This window comes from Pituophis catenifer, unplaced genomic scaffold (genome assembly GCF_029215685.1).
Source record: "Pituophis catenifer annectens isolate HBS135680 unplaced genomic scaffold, rPitCat1.0.hap2 SCAF_9, whole genome shotgun sequence".
Lineage (NCBI taxonomy): Eukaryota > Metazoa > Chordata > Lepidosauria > Squamata > Colubridae > Pituophis > Pituophis catenifer.
In genome coordinates this window covers 3,445,302-3,470,018 of record NW_027256889.1, presented here as the reverse complement: position 1 = coordinate 3,470,018, position 24,717 = coordinate 3,445,302, and the positions used below count along the sequence as shown (strand labels likewise).

General features: G+C 47.7%; 1 protein-coding gene across 1 annotated transcript; it reads left to right on the top strand.

The window, feature by feature from the left end:
• Nucleotides 1-7,199: 7,199 nt before the first annotated feature.
• On the top strand, nt 7,200-24,717 carry TMEM91 (transmembrane protein 91). Its single transcript, XM_070949870.1, has 4 exons — nt 7,200-7,281; nt 19,616-20,091; nt 22,437-22,580; nt 24,044-24,717. The coding sequence occupies exons 2-4, from the start codon at nt 19,675-19,677 to the stop codon at nt 24,200-24,202; spliced, it is 720 nt and encodes a 239-aa protein (XP_070805971.1). The 5' UTR covers nt 7,200-7,281; nt 19,616-19,674; the 3' UTR covers nt 24,203-24,717.

The window sequence follows — 24,717 nt, the reverse complement described above, 5'->3', positions numbered from 1 at the left end:
GCCTGCCTCCAACCTCCATTATTACTCATTGCTGAATACAAGAGTTTGTATTCCACTCAGGGCTTTCCAGAGATTTATAACCCATGACAAGGCGTGTTTCTTTCAGTGAGGGCAGGATATAATGGCCCTGCAATAAGTTAGCCACCGTTCTTTTGACGGGAGAGGTGTGAAAAACCTGCCCTGGAGACCAAAGAATCGATCTTCAGAATCCAGCCTAGCCAAGAAGTCTTCTTCTTCTTCTTCTTCTTCTTCTTCTTCTTCTTCTTCTTCTTCTTCTTCTTCTTCTTCTTCTTCTTCTTCTTCTTCTTCTTCTTCTTCTTCTTCTTCTTCTTCTTCTTCTTCTTCTACTTCTTCTTCTTCTTCTTCTTCTTCTTTTTCTTCTTCTTCTTCTTCTTCTTCTTCTTCTTCTTTTCCTCCTCCTCCTCCTCCTGTTCTTCCTCTTTTTCTTCTCCTTGTCCTCCTCTCCTCTTCTTCCTCTTCTTCTTCTTCCTCTTCCTCTCTTCTTCTCCTCCTGCTCCAGCTCCTCCTCTTTTTTCTTCTTCTTCCTCTTCCTCTTCTTCTTCTCTTCTTCTTTTCCTCCTCCTCCTCCTCCTGTTCTTCCTCTTTTTCTTCTCCTTGTCCTCCTCTCCTCTTCTTCTTCTTCCTCTTCCTCTTCCTCTCTTCTTCTCCTCCTGCTCCTGCTCCAGCTCCTCCTCTTTTTTCTTCTTCTTCCTCTTCTTCCTCCTCTCTTCCTCTTCCTCTTCTTCTTCTTCTCCTCTTCTTCTCCTCCTCCTCTTCCTCTTCTTCTCCTTCTTTTCTTCTTCTCCTCCTGCTCCTGCTCCTCTTTTTCTTCTTCTTCTTCTTCCTCTTCCTCTTCTTCTTCCTCCTCTCTTCCTCTTCTTCTCTTCTTCCTCTTCCTCTTCTTCTTCTTCTCCTCTTCTTCTCCTCCTCCTCTTCCTCTTCTTCTCCTTCTTTTCTTCTTCTCCTCCTGCTCCTGCTCCTCTTTTTCTTCTTCTTCTTCTTCCTCTTCCTCTTCTTCTTCCTCCTCTCTTCCTCTTCCTCTTCTTCTCTTCTTCTCCTTGTCCTCTTCCTCGTCCTCCTCCTCTTCTTCTTCTCCTTCTTCTTCCATATCCATCATTGGACATTGGCAATCATGTTGGCGATCCTATTTTTATCAACAGCTGCACGAAAAAGTGCTGCTGAGTTTGTCCAAATCAGTCGCTTTGATTTTTAAGCCATGATGTTCTTCTGCCTGGACCTCGATTGCCTTCAATCTTTCCCTGGAGGAATAAGTGAAGGATGCCATATTTTTCCGAGTGTCGCATCACCTGTCCGAAATATTCTAACATCTGCTTTTTAATGGTTTTGATGATTTCGCTTGCCTTTCCCAGGCGGCTTATCCCCTCCTCCTTTCCGATTTTGTTAACCCAGCTTAGACGTAAAAGCCGCCTGTAAATCCACATTTCAAATGCTTCTGGTCTCTTCAAGTGGCTTTCTGCCAAGAGCCCAACTCTCCCCTCCGAAGAGGTACCGTCCGAACAGCTTTATTATTCACGCCTTCACAAATCAGGTGGAAGGGGAAATGGGAAGAGAAAAGGAACCGGCGAGACATGAGTTTGGATCTGGTTTGAAAAGCTACCGTTTAATTTGCCCATTACGTTTAATTTGCCCATTAAGTTTAATTTGCCCATTACATTTTGTTATTAATGACCAAATTACTTGCCCGCCAAAGAGTTCACTCTTCAGATTTGTACGTGGAGAGTTTCTTGAAGGTGGAGAAATTAATAGAATAGAATAGAATAGAATTAGGAATAGAATTAAGAATAGAATAGAATAGAATAGAATAGAATAGAATAGAATAGAATAGAATAGAATTAGGAATAGAATTAAGAATAGAATAGAATAGAATAGAATAGAATTAGGAATAGAATTAAGAATAGAATAGAATAGAATAGAATAGAATAGAATAGAATAGAATAGAATAGAATCAGAGTTGGAAGGGACCTTGGAGGTCATCTAGTCCAACCTCCTGCATAGGCAGGAAACTCTACACCACTTCAGACAAATGGTTGTCCAACATCTTCTTAAAAACTTCCAGTGTTGGAGCATTTACAACTTCTGGAGGCAAGTTGTTACACTAATTAATTGTCCTAATTAATGGCATGAAAAGACAGGTCGTTTTCATGCCAGTCTCTATTAGGTCTGCCTTTCCAATAGGATGTGACAAGAGGGGGCACACTCTGGGGCCTGTCTGTTAAACAGGGTCATCTATTTTTTTTTTATTGAAAAGTTTTATAAGAAATACAAACATTTCCCCCCCACACCCTTTCCCCCTCCCCTCCTTCCCCCCACCCCCCTCCCTAGACTTCCCAGAACAGGCACAGGGTATAGCATTCACAAACATAAAGCTAAAATATGCTAACAAATTAGCATGTCTACGGCCTTGCTTCTGACAGACAGGTAAGCCCTTCCCCCCTCCCTTCTTTCCTTCCTTTTTCTCTTCCTCCCTCTTTTCCTTCCTCTCTCCTTCCTCTCGCCCTTTCTCTCCTTCCTTTTTTCTTCCTCTCTCCTTCCCTTCCTCTCGCCTTTTCTTCCTCCCTCTTCTCTCCTTTTTTCTCTTCCTCCCTCTTTTCCTCCCTCTCTTCTTCCTTCCTCCCTCCCTCTTTCCCTTCCTCTCTCCTTCCTCCCTCCCTCCTTTCCTTCCTTTTTTCTTCCTTCCTCCTTCCCTTCCTCTCCCCTTTTCTTCCTCCCTCCCTTTTCTCTCCTTTTTTCTCTTCCTCCCTCTTTTCCTTCCTCTGTTCTTCCTTCCTTCCTCCCTCCTTTCTCTCCTTCCTTTTTTTCTTCCTCCCTCCTTCCCTTCCTCTTGCCTTTTCTTTCTCCCTCCCTTTTCTCTTCCTCTTTTTCTTCCTCTCTTCTTCCTTCCTTCCTTCCTCCCTCCCTCCCTCCCTTCTTTCTCTTCCTTTTTTCTTCCTCCTTCCCTCCTTTCTCTCCTCCCTCCCTCCCTCCCTCCCACTCTCCCTCTCACTCTCCCTCTCTCCCTTTTCACAACATCAGTTCTTCAAACCAGACCTAAAAGGGAAACACTCCCCAGCCAGATCCCATAAAAGAAACATCCCAGTCTCTTTCCACGAACAAATGAAAACTCCCTTCTCTTGCTCGGCTGCAATCCCATCGTTTCTCTCCTCTTCCTCTCAAACAGGAGCTGCTCCCACCCACCCATCCACCCCCACCTCCAAAGGATGCAGTCAGCAATTCTCCTTATTTGCCCTCCTGCCACGGCAAAGAAACTTCCAGAAGTCTCATCAATCCCACCCACCTTGCAGTTAAGAGCTGCATTAACACCCCGGCCACCCACACACTGAGCTGAAACCTAGTTTTGGCCAAGACAAGACACCTCAGCTCACGATAACAAGCTTCATCATCACACCTCTCTCCTTTTCTTTTTTTTTTTCACGCAGGGTTTATTTTATTCTTGTTTTCTTTTTTGTGACACTCTGGTTCACACCAAATTGACCCCCCCCCTCCATCCGCCTTTGGGGGTGCAAACAAACTCCAGCGCGAAGCCACCGAAGGGTGTGAGCCCCCTCCAAGGTTTTTTATTTTGCCTTTGTCATTTCGGTCAAGTTGTCAACCCATCCGCCAGACAAGAACATTGGGGAGAGAAAAACCATCTGAATTGTCAGCGAGAGAACATGTTGCACACTACACGAAGCAAAGAACAAACCCATAATACAACGCACATCATTTTGGTTTTTTTTATATATATATATATATATACAGCAAGCTGCAAATGAGCTCCTGAAGAACGTACGTTGCGTCACCGGTAGCATATTGTCAGGAAAGAAATGATTTTACAAACGCTTTTGTTTTGCGGCTTGGATTTTCACGTTTCCCTCCCCCCACCTTATCTTCACCCATGCCAACTTTAAAATATATTGCAAACCCCAGATAAGAGGAAGCCTGAATCTCCTGAGCCTCCGAGCTTTAAAATCGTGAAATAGAGCTTGGGCCATCTGAGCTGACTCTGAATACAACTTCTGCTGAAATAAAAATCCATGGATAATTAAGACAGCCTTTTGCAACCTGGTGTATCCCTGCTCTGTATCTTTATGGAACAATGGCTCCCCAAATTTGCCTGCCTGCAGCAGCCGTCGATTTCCAACACCCTGTCTCACAATTAAAGCCTTCAAGCTGCAAAAAGCTTGATTTTTTTTTAATACGGGCGTTGGATGGAAACTTTCACTGTGGGATTCCCAGAAATAAAATGGCTGGTACTGAATTGAGATCTCTTAAAACCCACGGAATAATGGGGCAAACTTTTTCCCAGCTTCGAAACATATTATTGGGCCAGCAAAGCAGAGAATGAGGGCTCTGGATTGGTCTTTCCTAGCCTGCCCACGGTCTCCATCACAAGCCCCCACGGCTGTTCTGGGTTCTCCAAAACAACAGGAAAAGGTTCGGGAAGAGAAAATAAAGAGAGAACGTTTTGGAAAGGCACGGCCGGAAGAGAATATTTGTAGTTCGGGGTTGGACTGTGGGGTCCTTGGTGCTCTCTGAGCTTGGTGGTTTTTCTGGCAGACGTTTCATGACCCAGTTAGGGAACATCATCAGTGCTAGAAGGGAGTGGGGTTTGTAGAGAGGAGGAGGAGGAGGAGGAGGAGGAGGAGGAGGAGGAGGAGGAGGAGGAGGAGAACTGTGGGGTCCTTGATGCTCTCTGAGCTTGGTTTTTTTCTTGCAGACGTTTCATTACCCAGGTAGGGAACATCATCAGTGTTAGAAGGGAGTGGGGTTTTCTCTCTGTTTATATACAGTCCCTTCTTGCACTGATGATGTTCCCTAGTTGGGTCATTAAATGTCTGCAAGAAAACTACCAAGCTCAGAGAGCGCCAAGGACCTCACAGTCTTCCTTCCTTTTCCTCACTTCATTCCTTCTTACTCTTACTCTTTCCCTCCTCTTCCTCCTCCTCCTCCTCTCCACAAACCGCCCCAGCCCTGATGATGTTCCCTAGTTGGGTCATGAGACGTCTGCCAGAAAAACCACCAAGCTCAGAGACCACCAAGGACCCCTGCAGTTCATATGAACATTCTCTTCTATTGACATCCCTTCCTCCCTGCGAATCGAAAGGGATGCTGGTTTGTCTCCTGCTGGCTACAACCGCAAACCACAAAGATTGGCACCCAAGGAACCCAGATATCTGCAGGTATTCACCACAGGGAGTGGGGCTCTCTCTCTCTCTGTCCCCTTCCTTCCTCCATTCTCCAGGGCTCCGAAAGAGATGCCCTGCTTGGGGGGGCAGTCAGTGGGCTTGGAAAGGAAGAAAGGAGCTTTGGGAAGGACCAGGCTGGCATTCTTGGCTCCTTGAAAGCCAAACCGGAGATTTGAGTCACCCAGAGCCGCGCAGGCAGAAAAGTAGGTCATGATGAAGGATTAATAAGTCAGGACGAATGGAAGAAGGGAGGCTACGGGTGAGGAGGGAGGGAAGTGGGATTGGAGAGGGAGAATGGAGGGAAAAAGCCAAACGTCTCAGAAGAGTCTGTCTTTCCCTCCCCCCTTCCCTCCCCCCCCCTCTACTGTCTAAGCAATCCTGGTTACCTCCAGGCTGTGTCGGCCCTGCGCTGGGATAGATTTTATCCGAAGCACAATGTTGGGTTATTATTATTATTATTAAAATTATTATTAAATTTATTTTATTTAGTGTAGGGTTGGTCACACACAGTATTAAAGCACTTCATTTTTTACAGGTTTAAAAAACAATTAAAACAATAAAAAAAAAGCAGTAAGGAAACCTAAAAGGAAAACAGAAATAACATTTCAAAGTTTAATGTCGAGTTTGGAGAGCCAGTCAGTAGATTTTTTTTTATTATTTAAAAAAAAAAGAGGAAAGAGTCACCTCCCATTAGGCTCCCCGATAGACATCACGTCAGAAAGAAAATGGGGAGGGTGCCTCCTTTCTGGATTTCTTCAAACTTCCCCGACGGGATTTCTGGGTGGTCTCCTTTCCCCTCCTACGGTTTGAAATGCGTAGGCCAGCCCAAGCCTCCCCGATGCCGGGATTGCAAGGGGTTTATTTAACCCCTCAACATACACACATCCCTACCCCACCTCCGCCTTTTTTCCTAGACTTTTCCCAAGCGGGTCGAAGGAACATGGGAATCGGTCCCCGTTTTGACTCGGAGCCTGCGAGGGAAGGGCGAGGGTTTGGGGGGAGGGGGAAGGGGGTGGGAAAAAGGGGTCGAAAGGATCCGGCGCTTCATTTCCCACGTCTGCCCTAGTTTAAGAAACCTCACCCGGGGTGGATCGCTCCTGCTCGATCCCAGCTAAACTGGGCAAGGATCCTTGGGCAAAGAGCCTTGATAGTACAGGGGTTTAGTGCACCCTGTTATTAACACAGCTGCCTACAATTACTGCAGGTTCGAATCTCACCAGGCTCAAGGTTGACTGAGCCTTCCATCCTTTCTAAGGTAGGTGAAATGAGGACCCAGTTTGTGGGGGCAATAAGCTGACTTTGTATAAATATACAAAAGGATGAAGGCTATTGCTTAACGCATTGTAAGCCCCCCTGAGTTTCTGGAGAAGGGCGGCATATAAATCAAATTTAAAAAAAAAAAAAGATCCCTTCGGGTCGAGAAGCCTGGAAGGGGGCAACGAAGTCTGGTTAGAGGTGTGGGGGGGGGGGGAGGCGTCTCTACTCTCCCTCCCTTTCCATCCTCGGGTAGGGATCCATCCCCAGGTTGCTTATCGCAGGCAAACAGACTTCTCCTCCCCCCCCCCCAAGAAAGGGAGGGGCCGCAAAGAAAGGCTGGGAAAAGCGACTCCGTCGTTGTGCCTCCCTTCCTGGCTCGGAGCCGAGCGAGCCTTTCTTTCCCCCCCCCCCCCACCCACGACCCTTGCCCGCCCCAGATCTTGGGGGGAGGGGAGGCTCCACCCTCCCTCCCTCCTCCTCCCCCCTTCCCTCCCCACGCGCATCTGAGCCGCGGGCGCCAGGTTGCCGGAAAGGAAGGCGGTGGTGGTGGGTGCTTGGCCGAAGAGGGCGAGGGACCCCCCTCCACACACCTGGCCGCTGGCTGGGCGCAGAGAGGGAAGGGAGGGAGGGAGGGGAGAGACCCCCGCCGCCGCCTCCCCCCCCTCCTCCCGCCACGGCGTCCTCCTTCCCCGCCAGCAGCAGGCTGGAGGTGGGGGGGGGGTCTCTCCACGCAGCTGCCGACCCCCCCTCCGAGCCGAGGGAGATGGAGCCCGCTGCCCCGCAGGCGGACAAGCGAAGACTTACCTGGCCACACCTGGACGCCGCCGGCAACTAAGCGGTGAGTGCCTCCCCCCTCCTCCCCCCAGGCTCAGCCCGGGTTACAAGCCCCCTGCGTGCGACCCCCCTTTCCTGGCGCCCTCGGACTACAACGCCCAGGCTCCCCCGCCAGCCGACTACAACGCCCAGGCTCCCCAGCCGTTCCCGGAGCTGATGATCTCCCACGCGCCGCGTCTTCCCGGCGTTTCCAAACTCCGCTTCGCACGATCGGGGGTCTCTCTCGCGCTCTCCGGCGGCCACAGCAGCGAGACGAAGCCCCGGGAGGCTCACGAGTGGATCCGTTCGGATCCTTTCCTCTCCTCCCCCACACACAAGAAAGCAGAAGCCCCAGGCGATCACGAATGGATCCATTTGGATTCTTTCCTCTCTCCCCACCTCCAAGAAAGCAGAAGCCCCGGGTGGCTCACGAGTGGATCCATTTGGATCCTTTCCTCTCTCCCCACCCCCAAGGAAGCAGAAGCCCCGGGTGGCTCACGAGTGGATCCGCCTGGATCCCTTCCTGTCGTGACCCCCCCCCCCCATCCCGAGAAAGAAGAGGGAAGCGGTTTCTCTCCTTTGCTCGATTCCCTCTCTCCATTCACACGTTCCCCGGGATCCCCCCCTCCCACCCACCTTGACTCGGGGGTTCCTCCGTCACCGCCTCCCTCCCTGGTGGGAAAGTCGCCACGGGGGCTCCGTCGGGCGCGGAGTGGACCAAGCTCCGCCGTTTGTCCCGAGGAGGCGGGTGGGTTGTGTGAATGCTGGCCGGCTGGAGCGAAAACGCAGCCACGCGGTTCCGCTAAACCCGGGTTAGCAACCGCGCGTGGAACTCCGGCTGGAGCGGGCAGGAGAGGGAGACCGCGGTGAGTTTTGCGCGTCTTGGCGGGTCTGTGGGGAAACGCTCCGGGATCGGTTTGGATGCCCTCCGTCCACCTCGTGTCCCCCACCCCTTTTGTCACCAGAGACCCCCTCCCCAATTAGCCCACCCCGAAACCCGCTGACCGCTAGGCTGGCCGGTCAAAGCAGAGCCGCCAAGCCGCGTCTTTGCTACCTCGGGAGATTTTGACACTCTCCAAGCAGATGGGGGGGCTCAGAAGGATGGGGGGCTGAGGAGGATGGGAGACGGGGGTCTCTCTCCCCGTTTCCCCAAATTCTTGGACTTGGCTTCTTCCCTGGGGGAAGGAACCCACACTTGGGATCTTCTTGGAGCAAGAAGGCTCTGGGATGGCCCCATATTAAGCTAAGGGAGCAGGCAGGGGTATACTGAGGTCATCTATTCCACTCCCCCTTTGGGTGGTGATCCGTGGAGGATCACAAGCAAGGATTCTTCTGGGTTGATGAAGATGAGCAGCTTGGGGAGTCCTGGAGAACTGAGGACCAGCAGGGACTCTGTAGTCTCTCTGACCCAGCATGGACCAGTTTTTGGGGAAGGGGAAAGTGATACCCCCCCCTCAGTTTCCTTCCCTAAAATGACCCAAAAGCCCATTTCTCTTGGGCTTTTCATATCCTCTACCTATGCTCATTACAGCCAGCCCCATTTCACACAAACCCCCCACCCCATTCTTAGAATTTATTTATTTATTTATTTATTGGTTCCATTTATATGCCACCTTTTTCCCGAGACTCAGGGCGGCTTACAATGCATTAAGCAATAACCATCATACTTTTGTATATACCTGCTTAGTAGGGCTTTCACCCCCCCCCCCCCCGAGCGGTGTTCTTTTTTATACAAAGTCAGCTTATTGCCCCCACAATCCGGGTCCTCATTTTACCTACCTCGAAAGGATGGAAGGCTGAGTCAACCTGGAGCCTGGTGAGATTTGAACTTGCAGTATTTGCAAGCAGCTGGTGCTACTTAACAGTGCTTTAGTCTGCTGCGCCACCAAGGCTTCTTGCCAATTCTTGCCACCAAGAAATGGCAAGGGGTTTCCGTCGGAAGGTCTTTTAACCCTAAACCGATGAACAGCCAGCCGGCGGAACAGGCTGCCACTGGATAAGGCGAGGTCTTCTTCAATGGAGACCTTCGGTGGAGAGGCTGAATGGGCCATTTGTCGAATCCTGCCCGGAGCAGGGGTTGGACTAGATAACCTCTAAGGTTCCCTCCGACTCGGCTTTTATCCTTTCCCTGCTCCGGCTTGGATTGCAACTCCCTTTTTGCCCAGAGATGCCGTTGGCCATAAGGAATTTCAAGAGGTTGTTTTAATCGCCAGAGTGATCAGAAAAAGGCTATCTCATTTTAAGACTTGTGTTTGTTTGTTTTTGCAATATTTATAAAGTTTAAATGTATGTTTGTGACTGTTTTTTTCCTCCTTTGGCACTAATGCTGTTCACCAACGGTGCATGGGGGGGGGGGAGGGAGCTGCTTAAGGAGAAAACATCTCAAACTTAACTTTTTTGTTTTTTTTAAAACCCCTCCAATCATATCCCAAACTAACCTAAATGAAATCTGTACGGCCTGCAAAATCAACCCATTGCAACAACTAGTGACTAGTGTTATCATTTTAAGCCAGCATTCCTAGTCAGAAACGAGGTCTAACTGATGCTAGTCAGAAACGAGGTCTAACTGAGCTGCCCCATTCCTAGCCCTGTCAACATGACTAGGTGGCTCAGTGGCTAAGACACTGAGCTTGTCGCTCAGAAATGCCTTGGTGGTACAGTGGACTAAACTACTGTTAAAGTAATATTTAGCTGCCAGCTGCCTGCAATTACTGCGAGTTCAATTCTCACCAGGCTCAAGGTTGACTCAGCCTTCCATCCTTCCGAGGTAGGTAAAATGAGGACCTGGTTTGTGGGGGCAACAAGCTGACTTTGTATAAAATAGAACACCGCTGGGGGGGGGTGTGCAAAAGCCCTACTAAGCAGGTATATACAAAAGTATGAAGGCTATTGCTTAAAGGCACTGTCAGCCGCCCTGAGTCTCCGGAGAAGGGCGGCATATAAATCAAACTAATAAAACAAATAATAAATAATAAATAAAAGTTGGCGGTTCGAATCCCTAAGTACAGGCCTCTTGCCTGAGCTGGGGGTTGGACTAGATGACCTCGAAGATCCCTTCCAACTCTGTTCCTGACATAAATCTGAGTTTATTTATTTTAAATTTATATACCGCCCTTCTCCCTGAGGACTCAGGGCGGTGTACAGCCAGAATTAAAAAACATAAAATACAAATATTAAAAAACAATTAAAATATATATAAATTTGGCCCCAAATTAAAAATACAAACCAATTAAAACATTTAAAATTTCTTCTTTCGTGTTACGTCGGTGCTAGGATTGACTTTGGGTTGTTTTATTTTATTATTTTTTTGCCCCTGAGCAAATGACAACTATCTTTCACACTCTTAACGTTTTCACACAACCTCTTGTGCCGAGGGAGAAGTACCTTCGTGTGAATGGGGGTGGAGGAGAGTTTGGTTCCGGCTACGCCAAACAAATTTGTGACCCAACGCAGGCCGGCTAGGCTGCCCTGAAAACATTTGATTCAGACAAGCCTACATTGCTTGCCACGCGACGCCCCAAACTGCTATTCTCAGATCTATCCTGGTTTGATATTCCGGTTAGCAAATGACTTGCTTTGGAAGTTGATCCTCGCATCCGGTTTGATGGACCCACAAGCTCTCTTTCTCTAGATAGCGACAGGTGTTAAGGGAGGGGAGGGGGGGGGACAGGCGGTGGGGGAGGTTTTAACAACCCAACAAATACCCCGGCGTGTTTTTGGCACGAAGCCAAGAGGTTTTTGTCCTATTTTTACTTCTGTGAAATAGCTGCCGTACTCTGAAAAGCGGGAGGAAAAAAATCCGCTGAATACGTAAGCGCAATTAGCGATGCTGCAGGGAAGTGGGGAAGAAGAAAGAATAATAATAATAATAATAATAATAATAATAATAATAATAATAATAATAATAATAATAATGCCTTGGAGAAATTGCTGGCGATGAAGAGATGGCGGGGGGGGGGGGGAAACAAAACACTCCACAATTCGGCTTAATTCTCCCAGGAAATGATTTTCTGATGACTCACAAATTCCGCTCACCCTCCTCCTTTCTGGGCCTCTTAAGAAGTCAACTTACGGCCTGTGCCTCCTCCGGTGGCTCAGCTACCTGTAGCCCCGTCGCCAGGTGGCCGTGGCTTGATAGGTGCTTTACATACAGACACACACACACACACACACACACACACACACAGCCCCAACACAGAAAAACACACACGCAGACACACACTTCTGAAGGCCCCCCCCCCAGACAGTAAAAAGCAGGGGAGGTTATTGAATCAGATTTTGCTGGAGAGCAGATGGTTTCTGCTCACCCCCACGGATATTCCCAGAGAGCTTGGCTAGGCAAAGTAATTTTTCTATCTATCTATCATCCATCCATCTATCTATCTATCATCTATGCATATCTATCTATCCATCCATCCATCCATCTATCCATCCATCCATCATCTGCCTGCCTGCCTGCCTGTCTCTCTCTCTCTCTCCCTACCTATCTATCATCTCGATTTCTCTCTTTACCTACCTACCTACCTACCTACCGTGTTTCCCCGAAAATAAGACCATCTTACATTTTTTTGAACCCTGAAATAAGCGCTTGGCCTTATTGCCATGCACTCAAAAGTCCGATTGGGCTTATTATCAGGGGATGTCTTATTTGGGGGGAAACAGGGTATGTATCCATCATCTACGCATATCCATCCATCCATCCATCCATCCATCCATCCATCCATCCATCTACCTGCTTAGTAGGGCTTTCGCCCCCCCCAAGCGGTGTTCTTTTTTTATACAAAGTCAGCTTATTGCCCCCACAATCCGGGTCCTCATTTTATCTACCTCGAAAGGATGGAAGGCTGAGTCAACCTTGAGCCTGGTGAGATTTGAACTCGCAGTCATTGCAGGCAGCTGGTGCTACTTAACAGCACTTTAGTCTGCTGCGCCACCAAGGCTCTTAAATTTCCTAATGGTGAGAACAGTCGACCAATGGAATAGCTTGCTTTCATTTTATTTCATTGTACTTATTTTATTTTATTGTACTTATTTTATTTTATTGTGCTTATTTTATTGTACTTATTTTTTTATTTTATTTTATTTTATTTATTCATTCATTTATTATTTTATTTTATTTATTCATTCATTTATTATTTTATTTTATTCATTCATTCATTCATTATTTTATTTTAGGGTAGGTCTGATTTAATGAAAAGAAGGACCAGGGGTGAGAGGATAACAGTGTCCCAATATCTCAGGGGTTGCCATAAAGAAGAGGGGGTCAACTTATTCTCCAAAGCACCGGAGGGCAGGACAAGAAGCCACGGATGGAAACTAATCAAGGAGAGAAGCAACTTAGAACTAAGGAGAAATTTCCTGACAGTTGGAACAATTAATCAGTGGAACAACTTAGAACATAGAATAATAAGGGTTGGAAGGAACTTTGGCGGTCTTCTATTCCAACCTCTTGCTCGAACAGGAGACCCTAATACCATATGGTTGTCCCATCTCTTTTTGAAAGCAGACAAGACACTGTAATTTAACACCAGCTGCCTGCAATTACTGCAGGTTCGAATCTCGCCAGGCTCAAGGTTGACTCAGCCTTCCATCCTTTCTAAGGTAGGTGAAATGAGGACCCAGTTTGTGGGGGCAATAAGCTGACTTTGTATAAATATACAAAAGGATGAAGGCTATTGCTGAGCGCATTGTAAGCCGCCCTGAGTCTCCGGAGAAGGGCGGCATATAAATCAAATTTAAAATAAGTAAAAAAGCCTGCAGCAATGGAGCATCCACAACTCGGCTGCTCCATCAGCCATTTGTTCAGAATGCTATAAGCTTTACTGCTCAAGCAAAGGGTTGGACTAGAAGATCTCCAAGGTCCCTTCCATTATTATTCTATGTTTTGTGCTTCTTCTCCCAGCGTTCAGGCCAAGCCGAAGGAAAAGATTTTTCCAAAGCGTTGAGGTGTTGTTTCCTTGGCCAGGGCTTTGCACGGAAGCGAAGCTAAAATGAACATTCTCCAGGAACTACTCCAGATCCAAGCTGGCTGTTAATTCCTTTTTTTCTCTCCCTTCCCCTGTGCTATAATTTAAAGCCCTCTAGGAGTCCCACAGGAACAAAGTTGCACAGCTTGTACTGAGAAAGTTGAATTTTAATTTAACTGGATTTTGGCTTTGTGGGGGGGGGGAGCAGTGATGGCCAGGATTTGATTGCGACAGTAAATATATCTGTCCTTGTTTTGGGGACCAGCAGTGGGTATCATGGTTAGCCTATAATGGATTGTAATTTTAGTATAGTTAGACCAGTGATGGCTAAACTTTTCCGGACCGAGTGCCCAAAGCGCACGCCCGAACCCCAAAATGCAGTGCGCGCGTGGCCTCCTGTGCATGTGCCTCGCCCCCTGCGTGCACCCCGCCCCCGTGCATGCACACATGCCTCCCCACGTATGCCCTATGCATGCACAGCAGAGACCTGAAGACCAGCTCATTGGCGGGCGGTGGCCGCACATCAGTGGTGAAATCCAAATTGTTTTACTACCGGTTCTGTGGGCGTGGCTTGGTGGGCGTGGCAGGGGAAGGATACTGCAAAATCTCCATTCCCACTCCACTCCAGGGGAAAGGATATTGCAAAATCTCCATTCCCACCCCACTCTGGGGCCAGCCAGAGGTGGTATTTGCCGGTCCCAAGCTGGCTGGGGAATTCTGGGAATTGAAGTCCACAGGCCTTAAAGTTCCCAAGCTGGCTGGGGAATTCTGGGAATTGAAGTCCACAGGCCTTAAAGTTCCCAAGCTGGCTGGGGAATTCTGGGAATTGAAGTCCACAGGCCTTAAAGTTCCCAAGCTGGCTGGGGAATTCTGGGAATTGAAGTCCACAGCTCTTAAAGTTGCCAAGATGGCTGGGGAATTCTGGGAATTGAAGTCCACAGCTCTTAAAGTTGCCAAGATGGCTGGGGAATTCTGGGAATTGAAGTCCGCAGGCCTTAAAGTTCCCAAGCTGGCTGGGGAATTCTGGGAATTGAAGTCCACAGCTCTTAAAGTTGCCAAGGTTGGACTCCCCTGCTTTGGGGAACCACAACTGTAGTTCCCCACCCTTGGTTTAAATTTCCAGAATCCCCCTGACTTCAGAGGAATTCTGGGACTTGGAGTTTTGAACAGCTGGAGAGCACCAGATTGCAGGAAGTTGGTCGCGGTATTTTGGCAACCTGATGGTGCACTGCAGGATCTGTGTGTCAGTGCGAATGCGGCCAAGAAGGACTGAGATCTTGTGATGCCCGGGTGTGTATTTTTTGGCGTCGTTCTTTCAAGTGTGCTCTTTTCTCGTTTTTCACACAGCTGTCCTTTAGTGCTTAACCAAAGGTTAAGCATGTGAGTATGTGGGTCCCCCACTTCGTTGTCTCTGATGCTAGATTGATTTAATAATTTCTGGGCTTCCTCCCCCCTTCCTTTGTTTAAAAAAAGACAGTCTCCCTCCCCATACATCCCGCAGCTCTTTTGCTGCAAGGGAATCAATCCGTTCTTGATTGAGGAAAAACAAAATCAAAGGAAGGAACTCGTACGAGGAACATAAAGCATAGGAATTAGGGCCAAAACGGTTGAGCCGGAGATAATTAAAAGGAGCAAAGGGGGGGGGGGGTCTGGGGACAGGAAAAATAACTCATTCCTTAAGATGATCAGTAGCCAGAATACCTACAAAAACCGGAGGGAAACAAAAGAGCTTGCTAATCGATAAATTGCACTACTCAGTGTTAATTCTGCAAAAAAAAAAAAAAAAGCCATTTGGCTTCACATTTTCCATCTCATTTACCGGCTCGAGATAAGCACTTTGAAATGACTTAATGCAAACTGTTTGTAACTTCTGTTAGCAAGAGGCTCAGTTGGGGCTCATTAAATTCTCGAATCCGGTCTCTTTCTCGCCCCTGGTATTGGCTGTATGCTAGCATTCTCAGCAGCCTGTTTGAGAGAACAAAGCCCAGAGCTCACTTTTTAAATTTAGATTTATTTATTCATTGGCATCCTGCCTTTATTGTTATTAGAAATAACTCAAGGCAGCAAACATATGCGATACACCTTTCCGTCTGGTCCACAACAACATCCCTGTGAGGTAGGTTGGACTGAGAGAGAGAGGGGGGGACTGATCTGAATTCATCCGGTTGGCTTTTGTGCCTAAGGCGGGACTAGAACTCACCGTCTCCTGGTGATTGGCTCAAAGTCACCCAACTAGCTTTCATGCCTAAGGCAGATCTAGAATTCACCGTCTCCTGGTGATTGGCCCAAAGTCACCCAGTAGGCTTTCAGGTCTAAGGCAGATCTAGAATTCACCGTCTCCTGGTGATTGGCCCAAAGTCACCCAGTAGGCTTTCAGGTCTAAGGTGGGACTAGAACTCACTGTCTCCTGGTGATTGGCCCAAAGTCACCCAGTAGGCTTTCAGGTCTAAGGTGGGACTAGAACTCACTGTCTCCTGGTGATTGGCCCAAAGTCACCCAGTAGGCGTTCAGGTCTAAGATGGGACTAGAACTCACCGTCTCCTGGTGATTGGCCCAAAGTCACCCAGTAGGCTTTCAGGTCTAAGGTGGGACTAGAACTCACCGTCTCCTGGTGATTGGCTCAAAGTCACCCAACTAGCTTTCATGCCTAAGGCAGATCTAGAATTCACCGTCTCCTGGTGATTGGCCCAAAGTCACCCAGTAGGCTTTCAGGTCTAAGGTGGGACTAGAACTCACCGTCTCCTGGTGATTGGCTCAAATTCACCTAACTAGCTTTCAGGCCTAAGGCAGATCTAGAATTCACTGTCTCCTGGTGATTGGCCCAAAGTTATCCATCCGGCTCTCATGCCTAATGTGGGACTAGAACTCACAGTCTCCTGCTTCCTAGTCTGGTGCCTTAACTACTAGACCAAACTGATTTTCAAGAAGCCATGATACCACCATGGTCATCTACAAATATAAAGGGGAACCCTTTCCCAGATTGCTGGCTGGGGAATTCTGAAGAGTTTGAAGTCCATCCATCTTAAAGTTCCTGAGGTTGTGAAACACTGATTTACCTGATTTATAATGGATTTATAATTTATAAACACCGATTTATAATGGACGTTATAACCGTTGTGAACCAGTAGTAAAGGTAAGTAGAACTCACCCCTGATGCATAAGCGTCTGCAGTTCGTCAGCCCTCAAGATACTCTGCGCAGGCTCAGAGGTTAGATCCTCGCCCTCAAATCACAATTTAGGCAAATGGGGGCCTCCTTTCCCTAAAATTCGTAACTCCACACTTCAAACATGCCGCAATTTAAGCGCTGTTTTTAAAAGGGCAATTCGGTTGAAGAGCATCGAGACTTAATGAGATCCTGGCCTGACTGCCTACATGCACGGTTGAGTTACAAGCCATAATGGCTTGCTAAAGGAGAGCCCATCCCTACAAGTTGTTCTGTCCATCTCTATCGCTCCCACCACTGCAGGCAAAGGGAATGACGCAATCTCCACCCACCCCCAACTTGTCAGTTGCAATTAAACCATCATCTGTGCAAGTCAAACACAAGGCAGGCATGATTAAATACTGTACTGCCAGCACACACACACACACCACACACAAAAAATACACACGCCAGCCTCCCCCTTGGTGAATTAGGCGGAAAAGTCAGAATAGCAAAATAACAAGAGTTGGAAGGGACCTTAGAGGTCTTCTAGTCCAACCCCCTGCCCAGGCAGGGAAACCCTACACCACTTCAGATAAAATGGTTATCCAACATCTTCTTAAAAGCATCCAGTGTTGGAGCATTCACAACTTCTGGTGGCAAGTTGTTCCACTGGTTAATTGTCCTCACTGTCAGGAAATTTCTCCTTAGTTCTAGGTTGCTTCTCTCCTTGGTTAATTTCCACCCGTTGCTTCTTGTCCTGCCCTCAGAATCAGAGGTGGGTTTCAGCAGGTTCTGACCAAGTTCTGGAGAACCAGTAGCGGAAATTTTGAGCAATTCAGAGAACCGGTAGTAAAAATTCTGACTGTTGCCCCTACCCCATCTATTCTCTGCCTCTGATCGGGAGGAAAATTGAGATTTTGCAATAACCTTCCCCTGGATTGGGGAGGGAATGGAGATTTTACAGTATCCTTCCCATGCCACGCCCCCCCAAGCCACACCTACAGAATCGGTAATAAAAAAATTTGAAACCCACCACTGCCTCAGATGCTTTGGAGACTAGCTTGACTCCCTCTTCTTTGGGGCAGCCCCTGAGATATCGGAAGACTGTTATCATGTCTCCCTTAGTCCTTCTTTTCATCAGACTAGACATACCCAGTTCCTGCAACCGTTCTTCATATGTTTTAGCCTCCAGTCCCCTAAATTCATTTCTCAATATAAGCATTCACCAGTTGAACCCACTGGAATATTGGGGAGGGGGGGAGAAGCTTTTATTTTTGCTGGCAGGACCTTCGAAGACTTCTTAGTTTCCCCACAAATTCTTCGATCAGCAAAGCTGCATTTTCCTTCCCGGGAAGAAGAGGAGCTGGAGGTGGGTGGAAAGCAGCTCCCCCAACCCTCACCAGCAGCAACTCTTGTCCGTGATTTGGGTGCAAAAGGCAAGAGAGATTTTCCTGGGCCTTTTGTGTTTGCAAGGGGGTCTTGTTACACACCCACGCAAACCCATTTACACTCACTGCCACGTCCTCACTTGGACAATAATCTCCGAGCAGCATCTCCCATCCTGGCTGGTCTTTTCTCCGGTAGAGTCAGTTGTGGTGCAGGGTTTTAAGGATTCACAAGACCAACCACAAGAGGGGGAATCTGATAGGCCTTGTGACGGAGAAGCTGGGCAGGGGGAGATCAATCAAAGGGAGAGGGGTCTCTGTAGATGGAAGGGGGGGTTAAGAGATTTCTTTAATGGGAAGTGAATCATCTCCTCTCCTGGGGGGGGCGGATGAGTGTATCAGTTGCAAAGCAGAAGAGAGAGAGAGAGAAAGGGGAAAAAATTCTTTCTTATGGAGATTAGATCCCTTTTCGCCTTCGCAGAAGCTTAGCTTGCCTCTGAAATAGCAAAATAGAAAATCGAAACTCGGGGGACTCGGTGTTGTTTATGGATGGCTACGACGTGTTGCAACAAACGGAGCCCGATATATATATATATAATTCCCAGAACTCCCTGCTGGCTGCTGTTGGAAGAAATGTCCATCTGGGTTCAGTTCCAAGCGGGGAGAAAGACACTGGAAATACGGAGGCTGCTTGGAACGATGGTTTAATGGTGGATAGGACCACATGGTTTTAAGGTCCTGGGCAAAAAAAGCACATGGGTGAGAGAGAGAGAGAGAGAGAGGGAGAGAGAGGGAGAGGGAGAGGAGAGAGAGAGAGAGAGAGAGAGAGAGAGAGAGAGAGAGAGAGAGAGAGAGAGAGAGATATTTATACCCTCTGATGGACTTTGAGTTTGAGCTTGTATTCTGATTGGGTGTCAGACTCCCATGGGGCCATGCAGGGGTACCTTTGTAGGTTGTCTGTGTCCCAGGCTTAGTTGAGCCTTGCTAGGTGATGCAATCTCTCCAGGTGCCATGTGGTGACTTCTGTTGCTAGATAGGTAGAGGGCTAATCCTATCTTTTTTGAATCTTGGATGAGGGCATTTGTTTATGAATAGACCTAGCTATCTTTTTATCGTTTAAGTGCTGACATCTGCTGTGGGCTATTGAGGAGCGTGGGAGCTATTAAGAGTGAGTCTGCTTCCTGCCTCAAAAAACATGTTTCTCCATTTCTCATCCAGGGAAATATAATATTTTGCCTTTTAAATATTTCCTAGAATATTTCATTCTTCTAGGAGAGGGGTGGGTGCTAACTTCCTACACTGCGACTCGCAGAATTACTGCTATAAATCAAGAGGATGAATATGGATAATACTCTCCCTTTGAGGTGAGTTGGACTGAGGGACTAGTCCAAAGTCACCCAGATGGTTTTTATGGCTAAGGTGGAACGCACCGTTTACTGGTGTTTCATCCAAAGTTAACTAGCTGGCTTTTATACCCAAAATGGAACTAGAACTCACCATCTCCTGGTGATTGATCGAAAGTCACCCAGCCGGCTTTCATGCCTAAGGCAGGACTAGAACTCACCGTCTCCTGGTGATTGACCCAAAGTCACCCTTTGGGCTTTCATGCCCAAGATGGAACTACAACTCACTGTCTCCTGGTGATTGACCGAAAGTCACCCAGCTGGCTTTCACGAGTACAGCAGGACTGGAACTCCCTGTCTCCTAGTTTCTAGGCCAGCACCTTCTATAAGTGAAATAAGTCAGTTATAGCTGTACCGGCTAGGAATTCTGGGAGCTGTAGTCCCGGTGCTTCCAGAGGATGCCAGATTGGGGAAGGTTGGCCCTTTGCAACGGATGTCTCTTTCAAATTGCTTTTCCAGGTAACCGAAGGGCGAGGAGGACCACTTAAGCAAGAAGCACCCAGAATTTCCCCCACACAATGGAGAATATCCACGAACTACAACATCCGCTCCTGGGAAACCCCCCGAGCAAAACCCTGCTCCCTGGAGGGATGCTCAGCTGGGCCAGTCCCCAGGATCCCTCTGGATTGCTGTCCCACCGCATGCCATCCAACCTCTCCTGGCTCTCCCCTGGCACTGATCTTCTTCCCAAGCAGCTCCTGAATCCCCGCAGCCTGTCCAGGACCATCGTCCCCTCCTCCAACCTTCCTGAATCGAAGCTCTACCCAGAACTGTGGAAATGCAGCAACCCCCAAAACTGGAGGAAGAAAGATTATATCGAAACTGCCTTCGGGGACAGCAAAGCAGCGGGCGAACTGCCACGCAAGATCGCCCTCGAGACGGATATTCACACGGTTTGCTACGAGGTGGGGGACATGGAGCTGCCCGAGGTGGAGGTAGGAGCTGGGAGGGAGACGGGTCTATGACAATTCAGCATGGACAACTCTACCATGGCCAACTCCCCATGGCCAATTCCCCATGGCTAACTCCCCACGGCCAACTTCCCATGGCCAACTCCCCATGGCCAACTCTCCATGGCCAACTTCCCATGGCCAACTCTCCATGACCAACTCTCCATGGCCAACTTCCCATGGCCAACTTCCCATGGCCAACTCTCCATGACCAACTCTCCATGGCCAACTTCCCATGGCCAACTCCCCATGGCCAACTCCCCTTGGCCAACTTCCCATGGCCAACTTCCCATGGCCAACTCCCCATAGCCAACTCCCCATGGCCAACTCCATGGCCAACTCCCCACGGTCAACTTCCCATGGCCAACTCTCCACAGCCAGCTCCCCACATCCAACTCCCCACGGCCATAGTCAATCTTGCCCTTTCAGCGAACTCCCATGAACTTCTGCAGCCATTCGTCTATAGCAGGAATCAAAGCCTCCTTTCATTTTTGCGCATAGTCATCTGACAGGTTTTCCGAGCAATCCCCCTTCCTGTGCAAACGACCAATGTTTCGGTGGGTCCTAATTTTAATTTTAATTTTATTAATGCCGAATCGCTCTGATGAAAAGCCATTTATTCAGGCGGCTTTGTTATCTCGGTGATATTTTGCGAGGCTGACCTACTTCGGTTCGAGGGAGTAGCATTGGTGAAAAGTATTTTGGCTCGGCTTTTCAAGTTATCTGGCTTCCAGTTTGGAGAGGGGAGGGCCGTTTTGCTTAAGTGGGTTCTGTGCCCTTATTCGATTCTTTGCGCAAAAGGGAAACTGAGGCGTCAAACCCTCTCCCTCGACAAGAGGGGCAGGCCAGAAGGGGAGGAGAGGGGAAACGGGGCTCTGGTTCACAGGAGTATTGCAGTAATATTTCTTTTCTTTCCCCACCCCAGTCATTTTTAAAAATTAGTTTATAGTATAAAGTAATAAAGGTAGTCCTCAATGTACGACTGAAATTGAGCCCAAAATTTATGTTGTTGAGTGAAAAAAATCCACAACATCTGGAGGCAAGTTCTTCTGTTGATGAATTGATTCATGAACAACTTGCCTCCAGAAGTTGTGAAGTCTCCAACGCTGGAAGTTTTTAAGAAGAGATTGGACAGCCATTTGTCTGAAATGGTACAAGGTTTCCTGGTTGAGCAGGGGGTTGGACTAGAAGATCTCCAAGGTCCCTTCCAACTCTTATTCTATTCTATTCTATTCTATTCTATTCTATTCTATTCTATTCTATTCTATTCTATTCTATTCTATTCTATTCTCTATGTTCTATTCTCTATTTTCTCTATCTCTCCTCTTCTCTATATTCTTTTCTATATTCTATTCTATATATTCTATTCTATATTTTCTATATTCTATTCTATTCTATTCTATTCTACTCTATTCTATTCTACTCTATTCTATTCTATTCTCTATGTTCTATTCTCTATTTTCTCTATCTCTTCTCTTCTCTATATTATTTTCTATATTCTATTCTATATATTCTATTCTGTATTTTCTATATTCTATTCTATTCTATTCTATTCTATTCTATTCTATTCTATTCTATTCTATTCTATTCTATTCTACTCTAATTCTATTCTATTCTCTTTGTTCTATTCTCTATTTTCTTTATCTCTTCTCTTCTCTTCTCTTCTCTTCTCTTCTAAATTGTTTCACCATCAGGAAATTTCTCCTTAGTTCTAGGTTGCTTCTCTCCTTGATTCGTTTCCATCCGTTGCTTCTTGTCCTGCCTTCAGGGGCTTTGGAGAATAGCTTGACACTCTGTCCTCTTCTTTGGGGCAGCCCCCTTTCCTGGGTCATGTTCCAAATTATGCTCACAAATTGCTTTTGGAAATGAAAGTGTTCTTTAAAACGAGTGGAGCAGCAACTTGTTTTATTGACCAAGCCTTTGCTGCGAATCCCAAAGGATGACTCGGGGCTGATGATGTCATCAAAGGGTGACTTGGGGGCTGATAATGTCATCAAAGGATGGCTTGGGACTGATGACATCATCAAAGGATGGCTTGATGTCATCAAAGGATGTCTTGGAGGTGATGACATCATCAAAGGATGTCTTGGGGGCTGATGATGTCACCAAAGGGAGACTTGGGGCTGATGATGTCATCAAAGGGTGAATTGGGGGATCAGTGACATCATCAAAGGATGACTTGGGCTGATGACATCATCAAAGGGTGACTTGGTGGCTGATGACATCATCAACCCAAATTGCTATGACGTCATCGCACGCAGCATTTACACGAGGTCATCGTTACGTGGGGGTCCTCACTGAAAATCCGTGTCCTCCCCACCCCTCTCCAGAACGACTCCTCGAGCGACAGCGACACCGAGAGCGAAAACAGCTTCTCCATGTTGCAGCCTCAGGATTATCTGGGCCTGGCGGTTTTCTCCATGCTGTGCTGCTTCTGGCCACTAGGCATTGCTGCCTTCTACCTGTCGCAGAAGGTGAGTGTTAAGGACCGGGAAGGAAGAGAGAGGACAGAGGAGCTTCGGGAGGTGGACAGGACATCCAGACTGGGACCAAATGGGAGAGATCGGTCCTTCTAATCAAAGTTAAACCTGGAAAAGGGTAGATTATGAGTAGAAATTGCTAAACTGGGGGATATAATAATATTATTATGCTAAATTAGGAGTTATTATATAATGTTACAGTTGAATGTTATTTTGAAATGTATAGTATAAGGGGGATATAATAATATTATTAGAAAGAAAAGGTCAGCGTATGGGGGTGGAGCAAAGGGATGGTAAAGTATTATATAATCTGTTATGAATTTGGGTTTTATTTTGGAGAAGCCACAGGGGGAAGGGAGGGAGGGTGAGGGGGGGGGTTAGGGAGGAGGGGGGAAAAAAGGGGGAAAAATTTGTATTTGAAAAACTTTTTCAATTAAAAAAAAAAAAAAAGCTAAACCTGGAGGCCACATATCTCCACGAAGCTCCAGCAGAAATATTTTCTTCATTTATTTCCATCCCATTTTTCTTTCTTTTTTACAAATAACGCGAGGCGTCAAACATATCCGACACACCGTCCTCCTCCTCTTTTCCCCAGAACAACACCCTTGTGAGGTGGATTGGGCTGAGAGAGAGAGAGGGGATTGGCTAAAGATCACCCAGCTGGCTTTCATGGCTAAAAGCAGGACTAGAACTCACAGTCTCCTGGTTTCTAGCTGAGGTGCCTTCACCACTAGACCAAAGTGCCCAGGGGAAGCTGCAAAATAGGGATCTCAACTGTCAGGTCCTTGGTGCTCTCTGAGCTTAGTGGTTTTCTTGCAGACGTTTCATGGCCTAAGTAGGTAATATTATCAGTGCTAGAAGGCACTGGGGTTTGCAGGGAGGAGGAGGAGGAGGAGGAGGAGGAGGAGGAGGAGGAGGAGGAGGAGGAGGAGGAGGAGGAGGAGGAGGAGGAGGAGGAGGAGGAGGACAATGATGACGACAACTGTGGGGTTCTTGATGCTCTCCGAGTTTGGCGGTTTTTTCCAGACATTTTATTATCAAACTAGGTATCAACATCAGTCCTAGAAGGAGGAGCAGAAGGAGAAGCAGGAGGTCCTTAGTGTTCTTTCAGCTTGGTTATCTTTCAGACATTTCATGACCCAACTAGGTAACCTCATCAGTGCTAGAAGGCAGCGGGGTTTATAAACAGAAAACAAACCTCACTCCCTTCTAGCACTGATGAGGTTATCTAGTTGGCTCATGCAATGTCTGCAAAGAAAGCCACCAAGCTCCGAAAGCACCAAGGACCCTCTCGGTTCAATCCTGAGCCACAAATATTCTGACAAATGAATACCAATCCAAATATTCTCTTATATTGGAGAACTCAACGTCTGGACTCAACTCTTCTATTGGAGAACTCAACATCTGGACACTAACTTGACGTTCTTCTTTCTCTCTCCCCTCCCTACTCCTTGCAGACCAACAAAGCTTCAGCCATAGGCGATTATCCCAGAGCGTGGACCGCCTCCCGTCAAACGTTTGCCCTGGCGGTCTTGTCCATCATCCTTGGCATTTGCACCTACATCGGTGCCGTGGTGGCACTCATTGCCTATCTCTCTAACAAGGCCCCCACCTAACCCTTTCTCCCCACCCCCTCAACGAGCCACCCGTCACCCTGTTCCTTGCCTCCCCATGGAGTAGGAAAGGGAAGGGGGTGACCGAATGCAGACATTATTACGACATGAAGACCTACTCCCATACCCTGGTCTTGTGAAGAAGGAAACCAACCCAACTGGGTTGAGTTGAGACGGACCATTTCTTGGACCCGAGAGGACACGGTGGCAGGTTCGCTTGCAAGAAACCGAAAAATGGACCGAGGAGGCTAGCAGAAACTTGGAAAAGAGCAGCTGTTGAGCTGAGGTTCAACTTCATGGGACCTCTCCAGTTGAGAGGCATCAACCAGTCCTTGGAGCTTTGAGGAGGGACTGTCCAGCCGAGGAGAACTCAAGGGACTTTGAAGAAGCAGGTTGAGCATTGATCTGGAGGAGGGCATCAGCTTAGAGATGTTTGTTTCGCTTGCCCGGACCCCCTTACGAAGCCCCCAATTATCTGTGCCCCTCGGTCATGCCTCCTTTTCTACTGAGCTACTCAA

What these genes read in the sequence shown, in the direction of transcription:
- TMEM91 (XM_070949870.1), top strand. Translation starts at nt 19,675, where the DNA reads ATGGAGAATATCCACGAACTACAACATCCGCTCCTGGGAAACCCCCCG. An exon ending in TGGAGCTGCCCGAGGTGGAG is followed by an intron (nt 20,092 to 22,436) that starts GTAGGAGCTGGG and finishes ACCCCTCTCCAG; the next exon opens with AACGACTCCTCGAGCGACAG. An exon ending in CCTTCTACCTGTCGCAGAAG is followed by an intron (nt 22,581 to 24,043) that starts GTGAGTGTTAAG and finishes TACTCCTTGCAG; the next exon opens with ACCAACAAAGCTTCAGCCAT.